This window comes from Pollachius pollachius (genome assembly GCF_949987615.1).
Source record: "Pollachius pollachius genome assembly, chromosome: 4".
NCBI lineage: Eukaryota > Metazoa > Chordata > Actinopteri > Gadiformes > Gadidae > Pollachius > Pollachius pollachius.
This window is the reverse complement of record NC_136937.1, coordinates 6,033,223-6,055,988: the sequence shown is the minus strand read 5'-3', so window position 1 is coordinate 6,055,988 and position 22,766 is coordinate 6,033,223. Positions and strand designations below refer to the sequence as shown.

General features: G+C 49.4%; 1 protein-coding gene across 1 annotated transcript in view; it reads right to left on the bottom strand.

Annotated features, from left to right (window-relative positions):
* Positions 1 to 300: 300 nt before the first annotated feature.
* LOC307074858 (pleckstrin homology domain-containing family A member 5-like) overlaps positions 301 to 22,766 on the bottom strand; it is a 61,841-nt gene continuing 39,375 nt past the window's right edge. The window contains exon 4 of the mRNA XM_079735246.1: positions 301 to 410. Within this exon, the coding sequence (XP_079591372.1) occupies positions 323 to 410 (88 nt within the window). The 3' untranslated portion in view covers positions 301 to 322. The remainder of the gene's footprint in view (positions 411 to 22,766) is intronic.

Sequence of the window (22,766 nt, the reverse complement as noted above, 5' to 3'; positions counted from 1 at the left end):
AACAGAGGGCCTACAGTGGGCCTACAGCAGTCCTCTGGCCCCTGGGAACGTCACAGTAAGCAGTGCCTTCACCCCCCAAGGGCCACTGCTGGGACGTCACACACACATACATACACTCGCACACGCATGCACACTCTCGCACACAGATACGCTCCTATGTCTTAAAAAGGGATCAAACTAGATTCACACAGACATCCCGACAATAAACCAGATCAAAGAATGAGTAGTTTGTACATGAGAGAGAGAGAGAGAGAGAGATCCACGTGGTGGTGGAGGCATGGAGGGTATCTGTTTGGTTACTGAGAAAGAGAGAACAAAACACTTACTGTTCATTTACAACGAAGATGCAGTTGTCTTGTGAAGGCACCCCGGTCACAGGATGCTTGCAGGTCACCTTCCGTTCATTGTGACTGAGGGGAGAGAGAGAGAGAGAGAGAGAGAGAGAGAGAGAGAGAGAGAGAGAGAGAGAGAGAGAGAGAGAGAGAGAGAGAGAGAGAGAGATGTTAATGTCATATCACTGAAATTAACCCACAAGACGAACGGTAATGAAAACGTGGGACAGTGAGAGTCGAAGCTCAATCCATCAGTCTATTCATAAAAGGGTCTGACTGGTTTACCATGCGGCATAAAACACCTGTCCCTCAATCATCCCCACACAGCAGCACAGAGCATCAATCACAGTGTCAGGGTACCACGTTCACACACACACACACACACACACACACACACACACACACACACACACACACACACGAGAGCACTTCCCTCCATGAAGTACCAGTGGGCTTTCCCCTTGTGTCTGGTGCTGTTCCCCGAAACAACGACCGATCACAGTTGCAGAAGAGAATCTGCTATTGGTTTACATTCTACACAATCATTCAACATTCATTAATGTTTCAAACAATACTAACATGTAAGCAATATTCTTTATATAAAGCCTTGTAATATGTCGATATAAATGTAAAATGTATTCTGAACATGGTCTTAACATTGTTAATCAAACACACATACACAGTCACACACACCCACATGCCAAAACACTCACCCACACCCTCACACACACACACACACACACACACACACACACACACACACACACACACACACACACTCTCACACACACACACACGCCAAAACACCCCCACACACACAACTTCACACTCCCACCCACCCACTCACACGCTGTAACACACCTTGAGCAGTGAGTGGTGCTGAACTTGAGCATCACTCTTCTCTTGACGTGTACGCTCCAAAACCTGAAAACAGATCCTCTGGATATAGGACCTTCCAGATCCGTTCTGGATATATGCTATAGAATAGATCCTGTCCCTCCTGTGAAACATCACATCTCAGGACACAGCGTTCTTCAAAATGACACGCCGTCCTAAAGCAGGAATCTGTCAAACATCCACACGATAGAACAAACTATATAAAGTCTTGGCGCAGGGAACAGAAAGTGTGAACGAACACAGCTCGGCTATACTGACGAAAACCCCCCTCCTCGCTCCGTCTCTCTCACATACACACACACACACACACACACACACTCTATTTTCTCCCCTTTTCAATCTCACTTTCCTGTTTATTTCCTCCCTCCTTCACTTGCTCCCTCTCTTGCTCAATCATTCCCTCATTCACTCCCTCCCCCCTCCCCACCTCTCGTCATCTTCTCTCTTTATGTTTCATCCAATCTGGAGTCACTTTCAGTTTCGGCTCTCTCTCTGTTCGTCTTGTCTAGGAACACAGTCATCATCAACATTTTCTCAGCTAGTAGGCATCAGCCCAGTCAACTGAAGGCTGACTTTATGAGCTGGCAAAACACTAGTCAGCAGTCTAGCTAGTCTAATTAACCTGCACTCCATGCCAACAAAAATAATCTCCACACTACGTGAGGTTTTGTGTGTTGCTCAGTGGGTGAGTGAGTATGACCAGTGAAACCAGGCTGACACTTCCCCAGCCCCATGGACAGTGTTGACAGCATAAAGTGTGTGTGTGTCTGCACCCACACACACGTGTCTGTCTGTCTATGTGTGTTCGTGTGCGTGCGTGTGTGCGTGCATTTAGCTTTGTGATGAATGTAACGGACCCCATTCGGTGGACCCTCCCTAACCAAACAGATCCGCAGCAGCCCCCCGCCTCCCTGCTGGAGGCTCCGAGGAGACCGCTGGCCCTTGAGAACCACGGAGACGTCAGTGCGGACCATGTGAGCGTCTCTGCGGTCGATGGCTGGGTCCCAAGACAGCGTCGCTTTGACACCACTGGACTCTCACCAGTCACAAGATGCACAGACGGAGGTTTCTGAAGGCTGAAGTATTCCTTTGTGATCCGACCCCTCCGAGACAAGCCACCGTGCGTCTCTGTGATCTAACGGCAGCACGTGTTTGGTACTTGATGAACGTGTGAAGCGCTGAATTATGTCTCCGAGATAAAGGCGATACGCGATCGATGAATGAATGAATGAATGAACGGAGACGGAGGAAGATGGAGAAGGTACAGAGAAAGAAGGGGACATGTGAACACACCGTCCCCCATACCGTGTAGCGGTGGAAGCAGGAACCTATCGTCTGTATGTAAAGGATCGAAATGTGGAGGCGTAGGGGAGACCTTCACTCCTGTCTTCAACCACACAGCGTCAGAGTTATAATCCTTCAACATGCAGACACACAGTGCTAAGAGCTGGTGTGACCTTCAGTCTTTCAGAAGCAAATAATATCAATGATAGAATACATACACTTGGAAACCCAAGCATACACACACACACAAACCTAGCCCACACAGAGAGCCACAGACCCACATATACAGCCAGAGTTCAACACCTGCTCTTGCACACCCACATACCAACACACACACACACACACACACACACACACACACACACACACACACACACACACACACACACACACACCTTAAGGCAGAAGAAGTTAAGTGAACTGAAACTTGTTCTTTTTCCTCGAGGGACCGGAACATTGGAAGCTTTTTGCCGGAAAGTTCTTTCAAAGTTGAAGGACTTCAGAAGAAAGCTGTCATTAGGGAGAGAGGGGGTGGATTTGGAGAGGTAGTTTGTTATTCTGACACGAAAGGTTATTCCACTGTTCATATTCTCTCACTTCACGTTGACTGGTCATGAGACGCAGCCTCAGGGTCACACAGGGTCCTGTCCCTCTGCCCTGTGAACGCCCAATCACAGTCAACATGTGAACGCCCAACCACAGTCAACATGTGAACGCCCAATCACAGTCAACATGTGAACGCCCAATCACAGTCAACATGTGAACGCCCAACCACAGTCAACATGTGAACGCCCAATCACAATCAACATGTGAACGCCCAATCCCAGTCAACATGTGAACGCCCAAATGTTAACATGTGAATGCCCAATTACAGACAACATTTACCCTCTGGTCTCCACACATGGAAACAGGTGATCTCTTGCCCTCTCACAGAGGCACACACACACACACACACACACACACACACACACAAATGCACATACACACACGAACACACATAGAGCAATACAGATAAACACACCAAAACACACACAGACAACCCCAAATACAAATGTGCACACACACACACACGACTACACACACACCCTCCGACACACAAACAACACACACCCGACCCGACACACGACCACACAGATACAGTACTGGGTTCCCTGACACTGTTCACTATGAATAGTGAACAGTGAATAAATAGTGAACATTGAACAGTGAGCCAGAGTTCAGCTCCAGCCTGTCGGGTCCTGGGAGACCAGCAGCAGATGCTTCCACACACTCAGAGCCCAGCTAATGATGATTAGGAGTCGTTATCCTTATTAGAGTATCGTGTTCCGTGTAGTTGACCTTTAGTTACTTTTAGCTAAGAATATGGTAGTCCGTGAAGCACACACACAACCGCACACACACACACACACACACACACACCAACACATGCCACTCCCTCCCACACACAGGCACTAACACATATACACACATAAGCCCACACACACACACAAACTTAAACACATATACACGCACAAGCCCCCCCCACAAACACACACACACAGCCATCTGTGAAGGCGATCCGGAACAATCGCTCAGCCTATTCAAAGAGCTAAATGTCAACTCATGCTTAATGTCACAGCGTGGACGGATGAGCTGCACTAGAACACTGTGTAAAACAGAGAGAGAGAGAGAGAGAGAGACATGTCTCCTGAGAAAGACATGTGTTTAAGACTGGGCGAGTAAGCACAGTGAAGAGAGAACAGTAGAACATGTTTGAATGTATGTAAATGCATCCTTCTGTGTGTGTGTCTGTGTAAGTGTAGGTTTGTGTGTGTGTGTCTGTGTGTATATTGTTCTCTGGTCCAATCGGTTCCCTGCAGATCCCCTGTCATTCTTCTGCTCTCCCTTGAGCCAAAGCGCTAACCTTTAGCAAAGGTTAGCGCTTCCCCCCCACACACACACACACACACACACACCCACACACACACAAACCACCATAAGACCTCCGCTCACCCCACCCTTCCTCCATCGCTCCTTCTGACTGGATGAAGGCTTTTTAGGGGCGTCGTTTTAACCAACCTCACCAGGAATGGTTGATATTAGTTACATACGGATTAATCTCATTTTTCACTGATACCATCTCATAAGGACATGTGTGTATATGTGTATGTATATGTATGTTTATGTATGTGTGTGTGTGTGTGTGTGTGTGTGTGTGTGTGTGTGTGTGTGTGTGTGTGTGTGTGTGTGTGTATGTGTGTGTATGTAATTCACAATGTCATCCCCACTACACGCCCTTTAGTTTTGATGTGAGCGTTTCAGGGCTGGAGGTAAAGAAAAGTAGTGTGTACTTTACAAAAAAGTTTGTAAAGCACTCACACACACACACATACACACACAGCCACACAGCACACACACACAGCACAGGCCATTTTATGAAACGCTGCTGTCGGCGATCATGTCAGACACTAGTATCCCACTGAGGTAATTATCTGGTATTTTCCTCGTCCCTTCACACTCCATCTCTCTCTCTCCATCTCTCACACTCCACGTCCGTTTGTCTCTCTCTGTCCATCTATTTCTCTCTCTCTCCCTCCCTCTCTCTCTCCCAACCTCTCTCTCTCCATCCCTCCCTCTCTCTCTCTCATCTGTCTCCCTCTCCATCCCTAGCTCACTCTCGCTCTACTGTCTCCCTCTCCGTCCCTCTCTCTGTCATCTATCTCCCTCTCCATCCCTCAGTCTCTCTCATCTGTCCCCCTCTCCATCCCTCTCTCCCTATCTCTCTCTCTCTCTCTCCATCTCCCTCGGTCCTTCTCCATCTCTCCCTCCTTCTCTTTTGAGGAGCTATAAATAGACTGTTGGTCTGCAACATTCCTCTCCTCTTCAACCTGACGTCCCTCCTGACAGCTTCCACAAAATGAGCAGAAGCTTGTGCGTGTGCATGCGCGTGCGTGTGTGTGCATGTGTGTGAGAGTAAGCATGCGTGTGTGTGAGAGTAAGGTTGCATGTGCACGTATGTGAGGGTAAGCGTGCGTGTGCGAGTATGAGTGCGTATGTCCATACATGTGTGTGAGAGTACGTGTGTGCATGTGCAAGTGCATGTTTGTGAGAGCACGTGTGCCCGTGCATGTTTGTGAGAGTAAATGTGCGTATTTATGAGGGTGCGTGTGTGTGAGAGTAAGTGTGCGTGTGCACGGTGTGTGCTGGTTCTGCGGCCCAGTGTTTCCCAGCGTACAAAGCAGCCCCTCCTCCACCGAGCAGGGAGCACCGCGAGGATGCGTCAGGCCTGGAGATAGCTCCACTGTTGGCATTGGCAGATTGGACCACAGGCTAGTAAACAGAGGAACGTAAATAAACAGAACCGCAGCCAGGAGGAATGTGCAGCTAGCATGAAGCGCTAGACAGAACGCCCGGTCCGAACTAGCTACGCTTAATATACGCTTGATAGAATGATTTCCTATTTGTATTTATGTTGTATTAATGTATTAATTAAGGGTCTGCATTAATGTATTTATAAATGGTTACATTTTCGCTTGGTTGGTGTTTTAATTTCAGTCAGAAATGTGTTTCTAATGTAAAGAAAGCTGCTGATGAACACATTCAGAGTTCCCCAGTTCATCTCCCTCTGTTGTCTACTTTGTGTGTTTATTCAGCTAATGATGGCAGACACTCAGAAACTATCTTTAATTTATTCACAATCAAGGAACTTTGGGAACAGCAGAAAACAGCTCAGTCTTAATCTTTTTAACCCATAGGCTGAAGTACTTTGCTCCTGATAGAGTAGTGAAATACTAGGGAAGGGTACCAGGTATAGGGGTACCTAGGTTCTTATAGAGTACTGAGATAAGGGTACCAGGTATAGGGGTACCTAGGTCCTGATAGGGTACTAAGATAAGAGTACCAGGTATAAGGGTCTGTAGGTCCTGATAGAGTACTGAGATAAGGGTATCAGGTATAGGGGTACCTAGGTCCTGATACAGTACTAATACAAGGGTATCAGGTATAAGGGTACCTAGGTCCTGATAAGAGTACCGAGATAATGGAACCAGGTATAGGGGTACCCAGGTCCTAGGTACTAAGATAAGGGTAGCAGGTATAGGGTTAGGGTCCTGATAGGGTACTAAGATAAGGGTAACAGGTATAGTAGAAGCTAGGTCCGGGTAGGGCACTGACAGGAGGCAGGTCCCCTATAGCAAGCTAGGGGACCTGCTCGGGGGTTTCCGCAATCGAAATCCAGAGACAGATCCGCCGCTCAGATGTAATAATGGCCCATTGCGGTGCGCTGGTGCGTCTCTGCCTCTCCAAAGCCCAGGTATAAACACAGCACTTACTGTGCTCATTGAGAACGCACACAGGCGACACGTCGGGCGTGCTGAAGATCTGAGCGCGCTAAGCCGTCTCCCTGGCAGCTACAAGCGCGCTGCGAGCGCCACAACAAAGACGGCTTTCATGGCTCAATCCCACAATCAAAGACTGAAGGTAGCGGCGGCGTTGGGGCCGGGCTGGGAACAAACATAATGAGGGGAGTAGAGGTAATCAGGGCTGGGGAGGCGTCGAGGAGACTCTCTGGGAGCTCTGCGGAGACGAGAGGTACAGAGCAGGCACTTGGGGAGCACAGAGAACGACGTTACAGTCCATTAAAGGGCTCATGTCATGCCACCAGGTGTGGGTGTGATGAGCTGGCACAGGGAAAGAATGATTTTCAGAGTGACATCACAAGTGGGCGTGTCCACAGAGATGGACACTGGATAGATCAGTCTGCCAGCCTACCCTGTGCCAAACGGCTTGTACTAGCTAATCACACCCACACCTGGTGGCATGACATGAGCCCTTTAACGACATGAGGGATTGACAGAGTTCACAACAATGTGATTGGTATTCATTTGAGATACATTATAATACATTATCTGTGTTTGTTTGAATGTTGATTTTATGACGGCGTCATCTCTGAGTTAGAGGACAACCTTTGACGATGAGCACAGTCACAGGGCCAGCTGTCAATTCCTCCTACATGACCCAGTACACAACGTACCGCTAAGCATGGTTAGCATGTAGAGCATGTTTAGCATGTTTAGAATGGTTGGCACCATCTGGTGACAGGGACACTGCGTTATGCAACTCCTGCAGCGAGTCCTCTCGTGGACTCAGGTGACGTTGTCCTACACCACTTCAGCCTCCCCGGCTCAGGATGCAAGGTTGCCATGGGCAACAAAGACGGGAGGCAGACGGGCTGTGGCTGAGTTGAAGTGGAGTGTCGTCAGTCAGACGAGGATCTCACTTCAGAGGAGAATACCGTGTACACACACCACATACACGCACTGTATGCGCACACCACACACACAGTATATGCACACCACACACACATACCCCACAGACACACACATCACAGACACAGACACACTCACACTGCACAGACACACGCCCTATACCCACACCACAGACACACACACCACCGACACACACACAGAGAACCAAATTATACATCACACACAGAAACAGCAAAGCCACACACACACCGCAGACCCATACACCAAAGACACACACACACACACCATGGATGCACACATACAGCAAAGACCAAGACATACACACACCACAGACAAACACACACACACACCACTGGCTCCTGGAAGAGGGTCCTTCTGGAAGCGTTCCCCACCCCTCCCTCTCTCCTTTAATCTGTCTCTCTCGGTATCTGCTGCTCCATCTCTCCTCCTGTTGGCTCACCTTTCAACCTCCTCCACCTCCCTCCTCCCCTCTTTAATCATCCCACCTTTCATGTCTCCCCCGCCAACAGGTCTCTCCCCTCCTGTTCGACACCCCCTTATCTCCCCCCTCCCTCCCCCTGTGGTCGTCTCCGTCTCTCCCTCTGCCTCCCTGCCTCCCTAGCCCGTCTCCCCGCTCCTATCTCTGCTCTCGTCATCTTTCTCTCGTCGCTTGGTCGCCGCTGATCGACGCCTTCATGCCTGACCGACTCATCCCCGCACTCGGGGGAAATCCATTTCTCGGGTTCGTCCGACCGATCGGTTTTAAACTCGACGCCGCAGCGTTGTGAATTCAATTCAACACGGGCGCCAACAAGGTGTTCAGGGAGCCTGATGGACAGACAGCCGGCAGACTGACAGCTGTTACAGGATAAAGGTACACAACTACACATTACATTATGAGCAGGCCGGCTCCGTGGACCGCGGGGTTAGCAGCGTCGTCTCAGTCGCTCAACACCTGATGTACTTTACACTCTGTGGAAATCTGCTCCCATGCAGACAAATGGCAGGTTTTGGGACCAATCACAGCGTCACATTGGGCTTCTATTGCCGTATAGTGTGCAGGGTAGCTCCGCCCACCTGGTCTGACTGTGACCGCGCCCACCAGTACACCACTGCCTGCTATTGGTCGACAACACCAAGCGAATGGCGGCGTCCAGTCCCCCTCGTCCCAGGGACGGGCTTGTACCCTGTCCAGATTGCCGTGGTCGACTACGTGCGGGTCCATTCGGCTCTAATTTAAAGTCTACCTCTGTCTCCCCTCCTGTCTCCATCCCACCTCTTCTCTCTCTCTCGCTGTCTACCTCCAGCTGCATGAAGCCTGGTCCTACTCACAGGGGGAATCAGTGGTGTGGACAGATGTTAAGCACCCATGAAAAGCGCACATGTCTGTGTGTGTGTCTGTCTGTGTGTCTGTGTGCGTGTCTTTGTGTGTGCGTTTTTACAGGCACTTTGGATTACACTTTGTCCAGGAAGCCTGCAGATGTGCGTTTAACTTCATGTGTGTGTGCAAGTAATTGTGCGTGCAAGTTATTAAACGACAACGTTTTCAAAGGTTAAATGAATAAATACTGCTTACATTTTTTCCATGGATGATTGAAATCTCAGCGAGAGAGCGAGCGCGAGAAACCGGGCTTGCACACCCTGCTTCCACTCAGAGGACTATCGGCTAAATTAGCTCATTCCTCTTCACACACTTCCGAGTTCTCTATTCCTCTCAGCATCTGCAGAATATCCTTGGGCTTTCAACGCTCAGAAGTTGAATGTGTGTGCGTGTGTGTGCGTTTGCATGTGTGTGTGTGTGTGTGTGTGCATAAATAAATGTGTAAAAAAGCATTTCAGGAACAGCACCTGTGGGATGGCAGAGACAGCTACTGAGGTTTAATTTACAGGAATGCACTTGAAGTGTCTGGCTGACTGACGCACACACGCACACACACACACATAAAGAACAACTGTGGAGTTGTGGAGGCGGTAGTATAATGTTTGACATGTCAGAATGAATCTATCTGTGTGTGTGTGTGTGTGTGTGTGTGTGTGTGTGTGTGTGTGTGTGTGTGTGTGTGTGTGTGAGAGTGAGAGAGAGAGAGATACAGGACTGAGTCATCTTGTGGTTACCTCCTACAGTATTTCATGTAGAACGTAGTAAAAAAAATACATAACCGATCTATAATGGATACAAAAATAACCTTAATACTAGAGAAGGAGAGGAGGAGATTAGGAGAGGAGGAGAGGAGGGGAGTAGGAGAGCGGGGAGAGGAGGCGAAGAGGAGAGGAAGAGCCAGGTGTGAGAGGAGGAGAGGATGAAGGAGAGGATGGAGGAGGGTTGCCATGGCGTTGTCACCAGGGCGGCAGGGAGGACGTGAGCATCACGATGACAAATAGCTTTTCATACTCAGACTGTACGTCTCCCCACATGAGGCACGGCCTCCAGAGCCTCAAAGCCTAAAGAGCCCCACAACCTCAGAGTCTCAGAGTCTAGAGTCTCGAAGCCTCAGTCTCACTGCCTTAGAGTCTCAGGGCCTCACAGCCTCAGAGTCCCAGGGCCTCACAGCCTCAGAGTCCCAGGGCCTTCCCCTGGGACCCCGTCAGACATCAGGCAGCCCCTGATGTTGATCCAGCACTCCCTCAAGGAGAAATGGTTTTGTACACATTGTGCATCATGATTGCATTTTAATACTTGATTCCTTCTCCTCCGTTCACCAAACAGTGTCTGAGGAGCAGGCTGCTGTTTTGCTGCGTCCCAACCGGGCTATTTCCGGAGAGCAGGCAGAGCGGGTGGAATCTTAATCAGGCGTCTAACTTATTAAACACTTGCCGAGTGTTTCTCGGAGCTCTAACCTTGAGACTCACACCCACGCTCACACTTCCCTGTGTGTGGGGGGGGGGGGGGGGAGCAACACGATGGCGCTGCACAGTGGAAGGTATTTCTGGAGGCTGAACTTTTCCATCTGATGGAGAAGTTGAGACTTGTTACTTTTGCGACCTGTCACAGCGGCTGTGAACTACAAGTGATCGTTCTGGTTCTGCAAGGTTGAATATAAACGTGTCAAGGGCTCAGAGTGGCCCCCCCATTGCTTTGGGAGTGCGGTCGATATAAAAGGCAGTCCGTTTACCAGACAGACCCCCAGAGTCTGTCTGTCGCTGGCCGGCGGCGTCTGGGTACGAGGGCGTCAACGGTGTTGACACCGGAGGAGGAACGAGATGTAGATACTGGGGGATTCATGTCATGGGATTACAGCCTCAGAGTCTCACAACCTCAGAGACTCAGAGCCTCACAGCCTCAGAGCCTCACAGCCTCAGAGCCTCACATCCTCAGAGCCTCAGAGTCTCAGAGCCTCAGAGTCTCACAACCTCACAGCCTCCAGAGTCTCATCGCATTAAGATCTCAATGTGGGGAATCAGGTTTACACTGGTTGTCTTTGTTACCACAGTCAAAGGTGGGTCACTTATTTACCTTTACATTTTGGGCATTTAGCAGACACATTTATCCACAGCCAATTACAATAAGTACATGTGTCAGAAGAAAGATAAACAACAATATATCTATGTCAGTACAGTAAGGATGTTCATAGAACCAAGTGCCAAGCACTAGCAATCACTATGTTAACCCATTCCCTGTATACAACAATGATAGCTAGGGTAAGATGCTACACAATGCTAAGTACTATTTTAAGGTGCCGGGACGTACCACATACAATAAGTGTGTACATTAAGTGCCAGGACGTACAACATACAATAAGTGCGTACATTAAGTGCCAGGACGTACAAACATACAATAAGTACGTAAGAGGGGTGGGAGGTGGTAAGGGGGGAGGCTATATTATGTGTTTGAACAATTGTGTCTCAGGTCAGTGTGTTGGTCTCTAGTCAGCGTAAGGTCAGATCAGCGGTGCATTTGTAAAGGGATGTTTTTTGAGGGCCTATAACTAATTCCAAAGTAATTCCAAGAAAGTTGACCCGCGAGAGAGAGCGAGAGGGACGATGTTTAGCAGGAAGCTGCGCTCCACTTCTTTGTCGAGATGTGAGAACAATATTTGGCAGTAGAACACTTTCTGGGAAGCTGCCATCTGGTGCTTGTTGAGCACATTTCAGATGCAGAAACAAGTCCCCCCCTGAAAAGTGCACCACAGGCTAAAATGCCAGGCAGAAAAAAAGACATGCTCATTGTTTGTGCAAAAGGCTTCCAGTGCCTACGATGTATTCATAAATACATATCGATATGTTTATATGAATACACCATCCCTCAGCTCTGCCATTGTTTGCATTTGAAGTGATAAAAAAGTGCCTACTTAGTGTCACCGATCCAGGTCATCCAACTGAAACCAAACCACGACTTGTAGAAGTTAAAGAAAGAAAGAGTGGGAGGGGGAGAGGGGGAGAGAGGGAGAGGGGGAGAGAGAAGGAGAGAGAGAGAGATAGAGAGAGGGAGAGAGAGAGACAGAGAGAAATAGAGACGGAGAGGGAGAGGGAGCGAGAGACAGTGGGAGACAGACAGAGAGAGAGAGAGAGAGAGAGAGAGAGAGAGAGAGAGAGACGGAGAGAGAGAGAAGGAGAGAAATAGAGACAGAGAGGGAGAGGGAGCGAGAGACAGCGGGAGACAGAGAGAGAGAGAGAGAGAGAGAGAGAGAGAGAGAGAGAGAGAGAGAGAGAGAGAGAGAGAGAGAGGGAGCGAGAGCCAGAGAGAGACAGAGAGGGAGAGGGGGAGCTAGAGGCAGAGTGGGAGAGAGAGGGAGAGACGGTTGGAACAAGCTAAATGGAGAGCAGTTAGATCAATGTTAGTTCCTCTCAACAGAGATTGCTCTCCTTAAAGGGAGGAGGGCTGCAGGGCCGTACGGTCCATTCCCCCCCGACCAGAATAGATCTGATATGTAGGACACATAGTGCCGCAGCGGCAGCCCCTCCATCTGTTGGTGGAAGGACCAACACACGCCTTTTGGAAGACTCGGTAGTAGTAGTCGTCGTCGTCGTCGTAAAATATAAAAGCGCGAGGCGGGAGTGACCAGGCGTGGGGGGTCTTGTAGCGACACAGACCTCTGGAGGCAGCGAGCACTTAGGCCTGTCGCTATGGTCGGCCGGGCGCTGGGGCGTGAGGATGGGACGCCGGAGCGAGCATTAACCCACCGGACCACGGCGTCGCTAGGGACGACCGTCGCTAGGGACGACCAGAGGAGGGTCAGGAGAGGGGGAACCGCTGCTAGGGACGACCAGAGGAGGATCAGGAGAGGGTGAACCGTCGCTAGGGACGACCAGAGGAGGGCCAGGAGAGGGGGAACCGTCGCTAGGGATGACCAGAGGGGGAACCGTTGCTAGGGACAAGCAGAGGAGGGTCAGGAGATGAGGAATCGTCGCTAGGGACAACCAGAAGAGGGCCTGGGAGGAGAAGATGTTCAACAAGCAATATTTGAGACGACCTAGCCGTCCGTAAGCTTTTAGTGGGTGAAATATGCTGTGAGAATGTATTTTCTGGTTGACTGCGCCTACCTCTGTATGAGACAATTTAGATTTCAGTCTGCTCCCAGCTCATTTCTGATCGATCAGGCCGTCTCTTCCCTGATCGGATCGGGGAATCAATCTCGCTTGTCAATCACAGGTGAGAAAATTGCAACACCACTCGACGTTGGAGAAACGCAGGGAAGGAGGGAGAGAGGGAGGGAGAGAAGGAGATAGGAGAGCGGGAGGGAAGGAGAGAGGGACGGAGGGAGAGAGGGAGAGATGGAGCAGAGAGGTGGGGTATTGTATTTAGGTTGTGCAGTCTCAAAATCTTGTTCTCTTCCACTCTCTCGTCTCCGTCAACTCTGAATGGTACAGGAACCCTTCATCTCATCCATTCATCCCCATGTGCTCCGTGTGTGTGAGTCACCAGGGGTCAGAGGAGACCTCTTCAGACTTATAGGTGTGTATAGAGCCCTGAATGGGCAGGATCACGACCCCACTCTCATCTGCTTGTGTATTCTTAGCCCTTACCCCATCTCTATCTGTTCCCGGGGTAAGAACACAGCACGGGGAACAGCTCGTACTGTGACGAGATGGACTGAGCGGGCGGGCGAGCGAGCGAGTGCAAAACTAAGTGAAACTGTGACGATGTTTAAAACACACATTATGCAGAGAGCGGAAATACCTGGCATGTTGAAGATGTTACACACACACTATCCAGTGGCCTGTATTTAACTACACAAGTAACCTGCTTCGGCTTACAAATGAGCTGCCTCACAGGCTGTCTGTCAGGGGAAGCTCTCCACACCCACGGACGACCAGAACCAGAACTAGTGTGGATTTACACTTTCAGAAATTAAAGTTCCCTCCTTCTCTGAATCTCATCTCCTGGCAGGCATGTGCATGTGTGCGTGTGCGTGTGCGTTTATGTGCATGCGTGTGCATGTGTGTGCGCCCCCGCGTGCCACACTGTGTGCACGGACCTCGTGCGTCTGTACAACACTACACACCTAGCCCTACAGGTGGGTGCGTCTGAACCCTCACAGAGAGCTGAAACACCTGCTCAGCAGTTTGGCGTCAGAGGGCTGCAGTGAGCCACGCACCACAGGAGGGGATGGGGGGGGGGCCCGGACGGTCCGCACACAGTCCCAGGTCTCACACACATGTGCTCACATTCAATCTGCAGACACACAAGAGCGTCCTCAGCTTGTTCGCTATACTATAGCTTACACACACACAACATGTGAACCGTGAATGTTTCTGCATGTGACGTGTGTGTGACATGTGTGACATGTGTGACGTGCGTGTGTGTGTGTGTGTGTGTGTGTGTGTGTGTGTGTGTGTGTGTGTGTGTGTGTGTGTGTGTGTGTGTGTGTGTGTGTGTGTGTGTGGAACGCAGCGCAACAGAGGAACGCAGCGTGACCTGCGGTGGAGCCATGGAACGCTGGAGCGGGGAACCGCAAGCCTGGTCTATTAACCCATCAACACACACACACACACACACACACACACACACACACACACACAGACTGAGACAAAAACACACACAGAGACACACAAGGAGACACACATGGAGACAGACACACACACACACATACACCCACAAAGACACACACCCACACACACAAACAGACACACACACACACACACACACACACACACACACAGACACCCACACCCTCACACACACTTGTTTTCCAGTCCACAGAGTTCCCGCAGTATCCATCTGAGATTCCAGCGGTGGCAGAATGCTCGCAGGCCGCCGAGCCGAGACCAAACGTGAGCAGAATGCAATCGCTTTGTGTTTTCAGACAAAATGAAGGAAATAAAGAAACAACTCTTTCTGCGTTGCTTTGTCTCGCTAGTTATTCTGTTCCTCTCTGCTGGAGTCCAAACACATCCTGTATTGTTCCCAGGTCCAGGCAGAGATTCACCAGGAATGGGACAAGACTTCTCATCTAGGCTTTGAATATGTGATGAAGGAGAGGGAGAGGAGAGGAGAGGAGAGGAGAGGAGAGGAGAGGAGAGGAGAGGGGAGGAGAGGAATGGAGATAAGAGCAGAGGAGAAGAGGAGAGATGAGGAGAGGAGGTGAGGAAGAGAGGAGAGGAGAGATGCGGAGAGGAGACCAGGGGACAAGAGAGGAGACGAGGTGGGAGAAGAGAAGAGAAGAGGAGAGAGTAGAGGAGGAAGAGAGGAGAGGAGACACACAATAACAGATGAGAGGAGAGGAGAATGGAGAATAAATGTCTATATTATCAATATGTAGTCTACTGTGACCTGATTCAACAAGAGAAAGACAAAGAAACTATGCACTGAATATAAATGTGTTTGTGTATGTGTGTGTGTGTGTGTGTGTGTGTGTGTGTGTGTGTGTGTGTGTGTGTGTGTGTGTGTGTGTGTGTGTGTGTGTGTGTGTGTCTGTGTGTGTTTCTCATTAAAACCATTACTTCATTCTGGTTAAAGTATTCAGAAATCGCTGCCAGCTTTCATTTGCTGCAGTGATGCAAGATGGTGAGACAGCAAGCTGGAATAAAAACAGACTCTCTGATACCTCCTCGAATGTGGTTCCATATGCACTTAGCGTGTGCGCGCTTGTGTGTGAATGTGCGTGTGCATGTGTGTTTTATTTGTGGTCGTTCTAAACAGTGAAAGAGAAACTCAGGTCAACAGAATAAGGGAGTAAAGAATATTTGAGTTTTATGGAACCACTGATCCTATCATCGTGACCAAAAGTGAGGCACAGGGAGAGAGAGACAGGGAGCGAGAGAGAAAGACAGACGGAGAGTAGAGAATAGAGAGAGAGCGAGCAAGAGAGAGAGAGACAGAGAGACAGAGTAGAGAACAGGGAGACCGAGAGAGAGAGAGAGAGCTAGAACAGAGACAGTGAGAACAGAGAGAGCGATAGAGTGAGAGAGAGAGAGTAGAGAACAGAGAGAGAGAGCGAGCGAGAGAGAGAGAGAGAGAGAGACAGAGACAGAGTAGAGAACAGGGAGACCGAGTGAGAGAGAGAATAGCGGACAGAGAGAGAGAGCGAGCGAGAGAGAGAGAGAGAGAGAGACAGAGACAGAGTAGAGAACAGGGAGACCGAGTGAGAGAGAGAGTAGAGAACAGAGAGAGAGAGAGCGATCCATGCAGGTGGAGGCATGGAGACTTTGTTCGGTGTGGGTTACTGAGGTGATGGCGGTGTTTGAGACGGAGGACAGACAGGAACACCGCCTCCTCCACCAGCTCCCAGGTACCACCGGTCTCCACCTCCTCCACCTCCTCCTCCCTATACGCGTCTGTGTGTGAATGTGTTCATCTGTTTGTGTGTGTGTGTATGTGTGTGTGTGTGTGTGTGTGTGTGTCTGTGTCTGTGTCTACGTGTGCGCCTGTGTCTAAGTGTGTAAGCGTCTGTGTGTGTATGTGTATTTGTGTGTGTCTGTGTGTGTAGCTGTGTGCGTCTGTGTCTATGTGTGCTTGTGTGTGTGTCTATGAGCGTCTCCGTGTGTATCTGTGGGCATCTGTCCATGAGCGAATGGTTGCGTGTGTATGTGTAGGCGTGTGTCTGTGTGCGTGCATGCGTGTCTGTGTGTGTCTGTATTTGCATCTGTGTTTTTGTGCGTGCATGTACGTGTGCGTCTGTGTGTGTGTGTGTGTGTAGGTGGGCACAGCCCCAGGCTGGAGGAGCAGGTAGACAGACGACAACCGAGAGCACGACCTGCCTGCCTCTCTCCGCTCACCAGAGTGTTGCATCATCACCCGGTCCACACACACACACACACACACACACACACACACACACACACACACACACACACACACACACACACACACACACACACACACACACACACACACACACACACACCCACAGAAAGGATGTATGGATGTCAGCAGGGTTCTTGTGGATTCTTCTTGTGGTGCACACAAGAAGAACCTAAACTGTCTAGGCCACATTTCCTGGGGACCATAAAGTCTGTCTTATCCTGTCTTAATTATATCAGCAGAAGCCGACAGCAGTGAGACAAGTCCACACTTTACAGGACATTAAACAGCTTTTGACTTTCTGGATGATTTCATAAGCTGGCTCTGCACTGAAACTGTCCGCCCATGTAATGAATGAATGAATGCATCAGTCAAGAATCATCTGTATTCGTATCAATCTGTGAATTAAATGCTGAAAGATGCAATTAATAGTTGAGTTTTGTTTTTGGCCTCACCTAATAAAGGCATTTAACCAGCCTACGATATAAGGAAGTCTTTTCTTGGGTGGAAGTCTATGCTCCCTGGAGAAGGTGTATTTTTAGAACCATTGTGTATAAAATAATTACACACGCCAGTCAGTCCCCCTACATCTTGAGGCGGAAGGATGGTGATGTATGAAGCAGGCTATGAAGCAGTCATGATGTATTCATGTTCTGGCTCCACCAAGACAGGGCCGGAACATGAATCTGAACCACAACTGCATCATTTATACCATACATTTCCTAATATACCATCCCTTAAAACTTAAAACCTCAACACCAACATGATGATGGGGACATGAATACAAATAGGAATCTGTACAAATATAACTGGAGCTTTTACAACGCACCGAGTGGATGACAGCATTCCTACCTCAGACACTTCATGTAGTCCAGCAGTGATCAACCAATCACCAGACGATGAAGCACTGAGCCAATCACCTGCCGATGAAGTATTGAACCAATCACCCAATCACAAGACATTGAAGCAGTGAACCAGTCACCAGATGATGAAGCAGTGAACCAATCACTAGAGGATGACGCAATGAACCAATCACCAGACAATGAAGCAGTGAACCAATGAACCAATCACCAGACGATGAAGCAGTGAACCAATCAACCAATAACCAGACGATGAAGCAGTGAACCAAACAACAGAGGATGAAGCAGTGAACCAATCAACAGACGACGAGGCAGTGAACCAATCAACAGACGATGAATCAGTGAACTAATCAACAGTTGATGAATCAGCGAACCAATCGACAGACTGGGTCTGATCAGTGTCGATGAATTGGTGAACTAAACACACACTCCCTCAACTTAGGACGAGCGCTTAGCTTACCGTGACCGTGGCAACGGTGGCGAGGAAGGGAGTGCAGGGGAGGGAGAGGAGATGGAGGCGTTTATCCCCCCTGTCCTGCCTTCCCATCCATCCGTCCACCTATCTGTCTCAGTATCTCTCTAGCTTTCTATCTTCCCTGTTTTCTGAGGGGTCTTCTCCTGCTCCTTCTGTCCTCCTCCGTGCTATCTTCCCTGTCTTCTGGGGGTCTTCTCTTGTTCCTTCTGTCCTCCTCGCGGTGCTCCTCACTGGGGCTCCACCAACAGACTGCTCAGTCGGTCCGGTCCACCTCTTGTTTTTCCCTCCTGCTCTCAGCCTCTTTTATTTCTCCATCGCTCTGACAGCACCACCCCCCCCCCCCTCTGTCTCCTCTCCATCCCTTTCTCTCTCTCTCTCTCTCCATTTTCTCTGTTTTTCACAGCATACTCTCACTCTCTTCCCTGACACTCTCTCTCACTCTCTCAATTTTCTCTGTTTGTCACAGCTCTCTCTCTCTATCTCTCCTATCACAGGAACACTTAAATGCAGGCCAGCACACAATAAGCACACACATACGAGCCAGAAGCCAATTTCATATATTCTCAATGATAACACACACACACACGCACGTAAAAACACACCACACACACATTAATCATCATTGACTTGACACACTGAGTGGCATCGGAACGCTAACTGGGTCAAAACGAGGTTGGTTTCACGAAGTAAGCCACAGCTCGCTAGTTTCCAAACTATTCTCACAACACTGCATGCATCTCAGTAGTCATTGCACTTCACCACACTGCATTCATATCTCATATCACTGCACGCATCTCAGTTCAGTGAATGCACCTCGCCCAAGTGCATTCGTATCTGACATCAGGCGTGCATCTTTCAGCACGGCACACGGCACACATTGTTGAGTCTCTGAATGTTGCACTGTGAAAGCGACAGTATTTACTCTCGCAGTTCAAGGTGAGAGTCTGATATCTGCCTGCAGTCCCAGATCAGACTCTGCAGACATGTGTGCAACGGTCACATGGAGTCAGACATCGTTGACTGTTTAGCGATGGGCCGTGTGGCTGCGGTTCAGAAGGTAGTGGCGACATCAGGTGGGTATAATTACATCATCATGGTGTGTAATGTGTGCATCATTACATCATAGGGGTTTAGAAGGTAGTGGCGAAATCAGGTGTGTAACATTACATCCCTAGGGTTCAGAAGGTAGTGGTGACATCACAGGTGTAACATTACATCCCTAGGGTTCAGAAGGTAGTGGCGAAATCACAGGTGTACCATTGCATCCCTAGGGTTCAGAAGGTAGTGGCGACATCACAGGTGTAACATTGCATCCCTAGGGTTCAGAAGGTAGTGGTGACATCAGTTGTGTAACATTACATCCCTAGGGTTCAGAAGGTAGTGGTGACATCACAGGTGTAACATTACATCACTAGGGTTCAGAAGGTAGTTTGACATCAGGTGTGTAACGTGACATTGTCCTATACAGGAAAGGACTGTCGGAGCACCCCAGTGAGTCCCAGCATGGATGGGTGACTAGTGGACAACAGGACTCTGAGAGCAAGAGGTAAACGGAGAACGTACACAGACCGGAGGCTTAGGGCTGAAGGGCATTCAGAACACATCACCATGTGATTCACCACCAGGATTAATACAGCGGGAAATAATGAGCAGTTTACTGAGAGGATTAACGCTAAAGGAGCAGAGCGTCGTGGACAGGAGAGGGATGGAGAGTCTAACACGCCAATGCAATCAGAGAGAGAGAGAGAGAGAGAGAGAGAGAGAGAGAGAGAGAGAGAGAGAGAGAGAGAGAGAGAGAGAGAGAGAGACAGAGACAGAGAGAGAGAGAGAGAGAGAGAGAAAGTGCTGCATTCTGCTTGCCAGGAGCACTGGTACTCCGGCACACTGTTGTCATGGATACCGATCTCCACACATGTAGATGGAGAGGAGACCACGCTCACACACAGATGCACAACCATTGTCACTCACATTCAACCCATTTCAATCAGAGAGAGAGAGAGAGAGAGAGAGAGAGAGAAAGAGAGAGAGAGAGAGAGAGACAGAGCCAACCAGTTACACTGAGAGAGAGCAAGCGACACAGTGAGCGAGACAGTGAGCGAGAGAGAGTAGTACCGAAGGGAGAAAGAAGACTACAAATGACATGCTATATCAAATCCACTCACCCATCAATCTCTCCTCTCCCTCTATCTCGTTTGTATATTGATCTCTGCATCATGCTCATATGTCAATTAAGTTATTACCCCACACAAACACACACACACACACTCACTTTCCCCCACGTGGGCAAACATACCTATAGAGCCACACCCTAGCACGGGAGGAGTCTAAAAACATTCTGGATGATGTGACACACACACACACACACACACACACACACACACACACACACACACACACACACACACACACACACACACACACACACACACACACACACAATGATAGACACACACAAGCATTCTTGGAATGACCCCGTCCAGGCGACCACAAAAGATAAACGAAGGACATCCCCTCCGTACAGTAGAAGACGTAGCGGACGTAGCAGAACGAGAGAACGATGAGAACATAAACATAACATCAACATGGATAGGGTCTCTTACCTGATGATGAGTCACAACGTGGAGCAGCGGCGGATCAACATCCACGAGGAGAGAGAGGGCGAGAGGGAGAAGGAGAGAGAGGGGGGGAGAGAGAGAGAGAGAGAGAGAGTTAGCAAACCAATGTGTAGTTATACTGAGAGAGTCCAATGGCTTGCTGCATTGTGTAAACAGAAACATCTCTAGGTGGAGGACACTATATCACATTATATTTAATTCATATTTGGTGTCCAGGCTTCAACATCGCCCCCTAACCTTGAGCGGGTGGAACTGCACCCTCAAAAATCAATAACATAACAATTCAGATTATTAAGCAATGGGCTCCTCCTAGCTCAATGTAGAGTGGGACCCAAGCAAGATGCCTCACCCTAACTGCTCCTGATGAGCTGGCTGGTTTCGGACAAGGTACACTTGGCCAAGATTCAGCAACAGATGATGCCTTCTGAGTGGAATATAAAGGTAACGCAGACACCTCCACCCCTGTTAGGAGGGGCCTGCTACTACACCACCCTATCCATCCACCTCCATCACCATCCACACACTGACGGTACCTACTACAGTACACCACCCTGTCCATCCACCTCCAACACCATCCACACACTGACGGTACCTACCACAGTACACCACCCTGTCCATCCACCTCCATCACCATCCACACACTGACGGTACCTACTACAGTACACCACCCTGTCCATCCACCTCCATCACCATCCACACACTGACGGTACCTACTACAGTACACCACCCTGTCCCTCCTCCTTCATCCCCATCCACAAACTGAAGACCACCTGCACAGAGCCATTCCCCAGAACAGGGGACCACTCTGTCTCCTGGGGGATTTACTGTGATTACTTAAGCTATTAACCATAAAACACTACTATTGTTGTGTTTATGGACCGGCTGGTAAACACACAGTGGAGCCGCAGCACCCTCTACTGGCCACATGGAGAACTCGACAACTCAAGGGAATAAGTTATAACCCAGCACACCAACATCACGAAAGAAACGACAACGAGATGGGTAAAATAAAAATAGAAGGACAATTTGAGGAGGTCTTCTTGTGCACAATTAGTATACTTTATATATTAGTTTAGAGTTTTTCTAATAGTATAACGTGTAATTACTTGGACTAACAAACAATGATTTACGTTATGCTGATTGAGTGTATATTTTTGTGAACTTGTGTGCTGGCTTTGAACGAAAATCCCTTCAGAAACCGTATCCTTCTGAAAATAAAACTGGAGCTGAAAATACATCTCACACACACACACACGCGAACACACACACACACACACACACACACACACACACACACCCACCCAGGCCCCAGACAGCTTGGTGACATTATGGGATGTGCCTGTCCGTCTCTCTCATTGAGATTTGATTTAGTGTTTTAATTTAGTTTCCTTTGTCCTCATGTCTTCCAAGCGGCTCTCTGCACATCCTTCCACCTAGCGACGGAATGCTACGATATCAACCCCCGTTCTCACACTGCCTACCTCTAAAAACACCTTGAGGAGGAGGAGGGGATGGGGAGGAGGAGGAGGAGGAGGAGGAGGAGGTGGAGGGGGAAGAGGAGCAGGTGGAGGGGATGAGGAGGAGGAGGAGGAGGAGGTGGAGGGGGAAGAGGAGCAGGTGGAGGGGATGAGGAGGAGGAGGAGGAGGAGGAGGAGGAGGAGGTGGATGGGGAAGAGGAGCAGGTGGAGGGGATGAGGAGGAGGAGGAGGAGGAGGAGGAGGTGGAGGGGGAAGAGGAGCAGGTGGAGGGGATGAGGAGGAGGAGGAGGAGGAGGAGGAGGTGGAGGGGGAAGAGGAGCAGGTGGAGGGGAAGAGGAGCAGGTGGAGGGGATGAGGAGGAGGACGCGGGGGGAGGGAGGAAGGAGCATAATTATTAA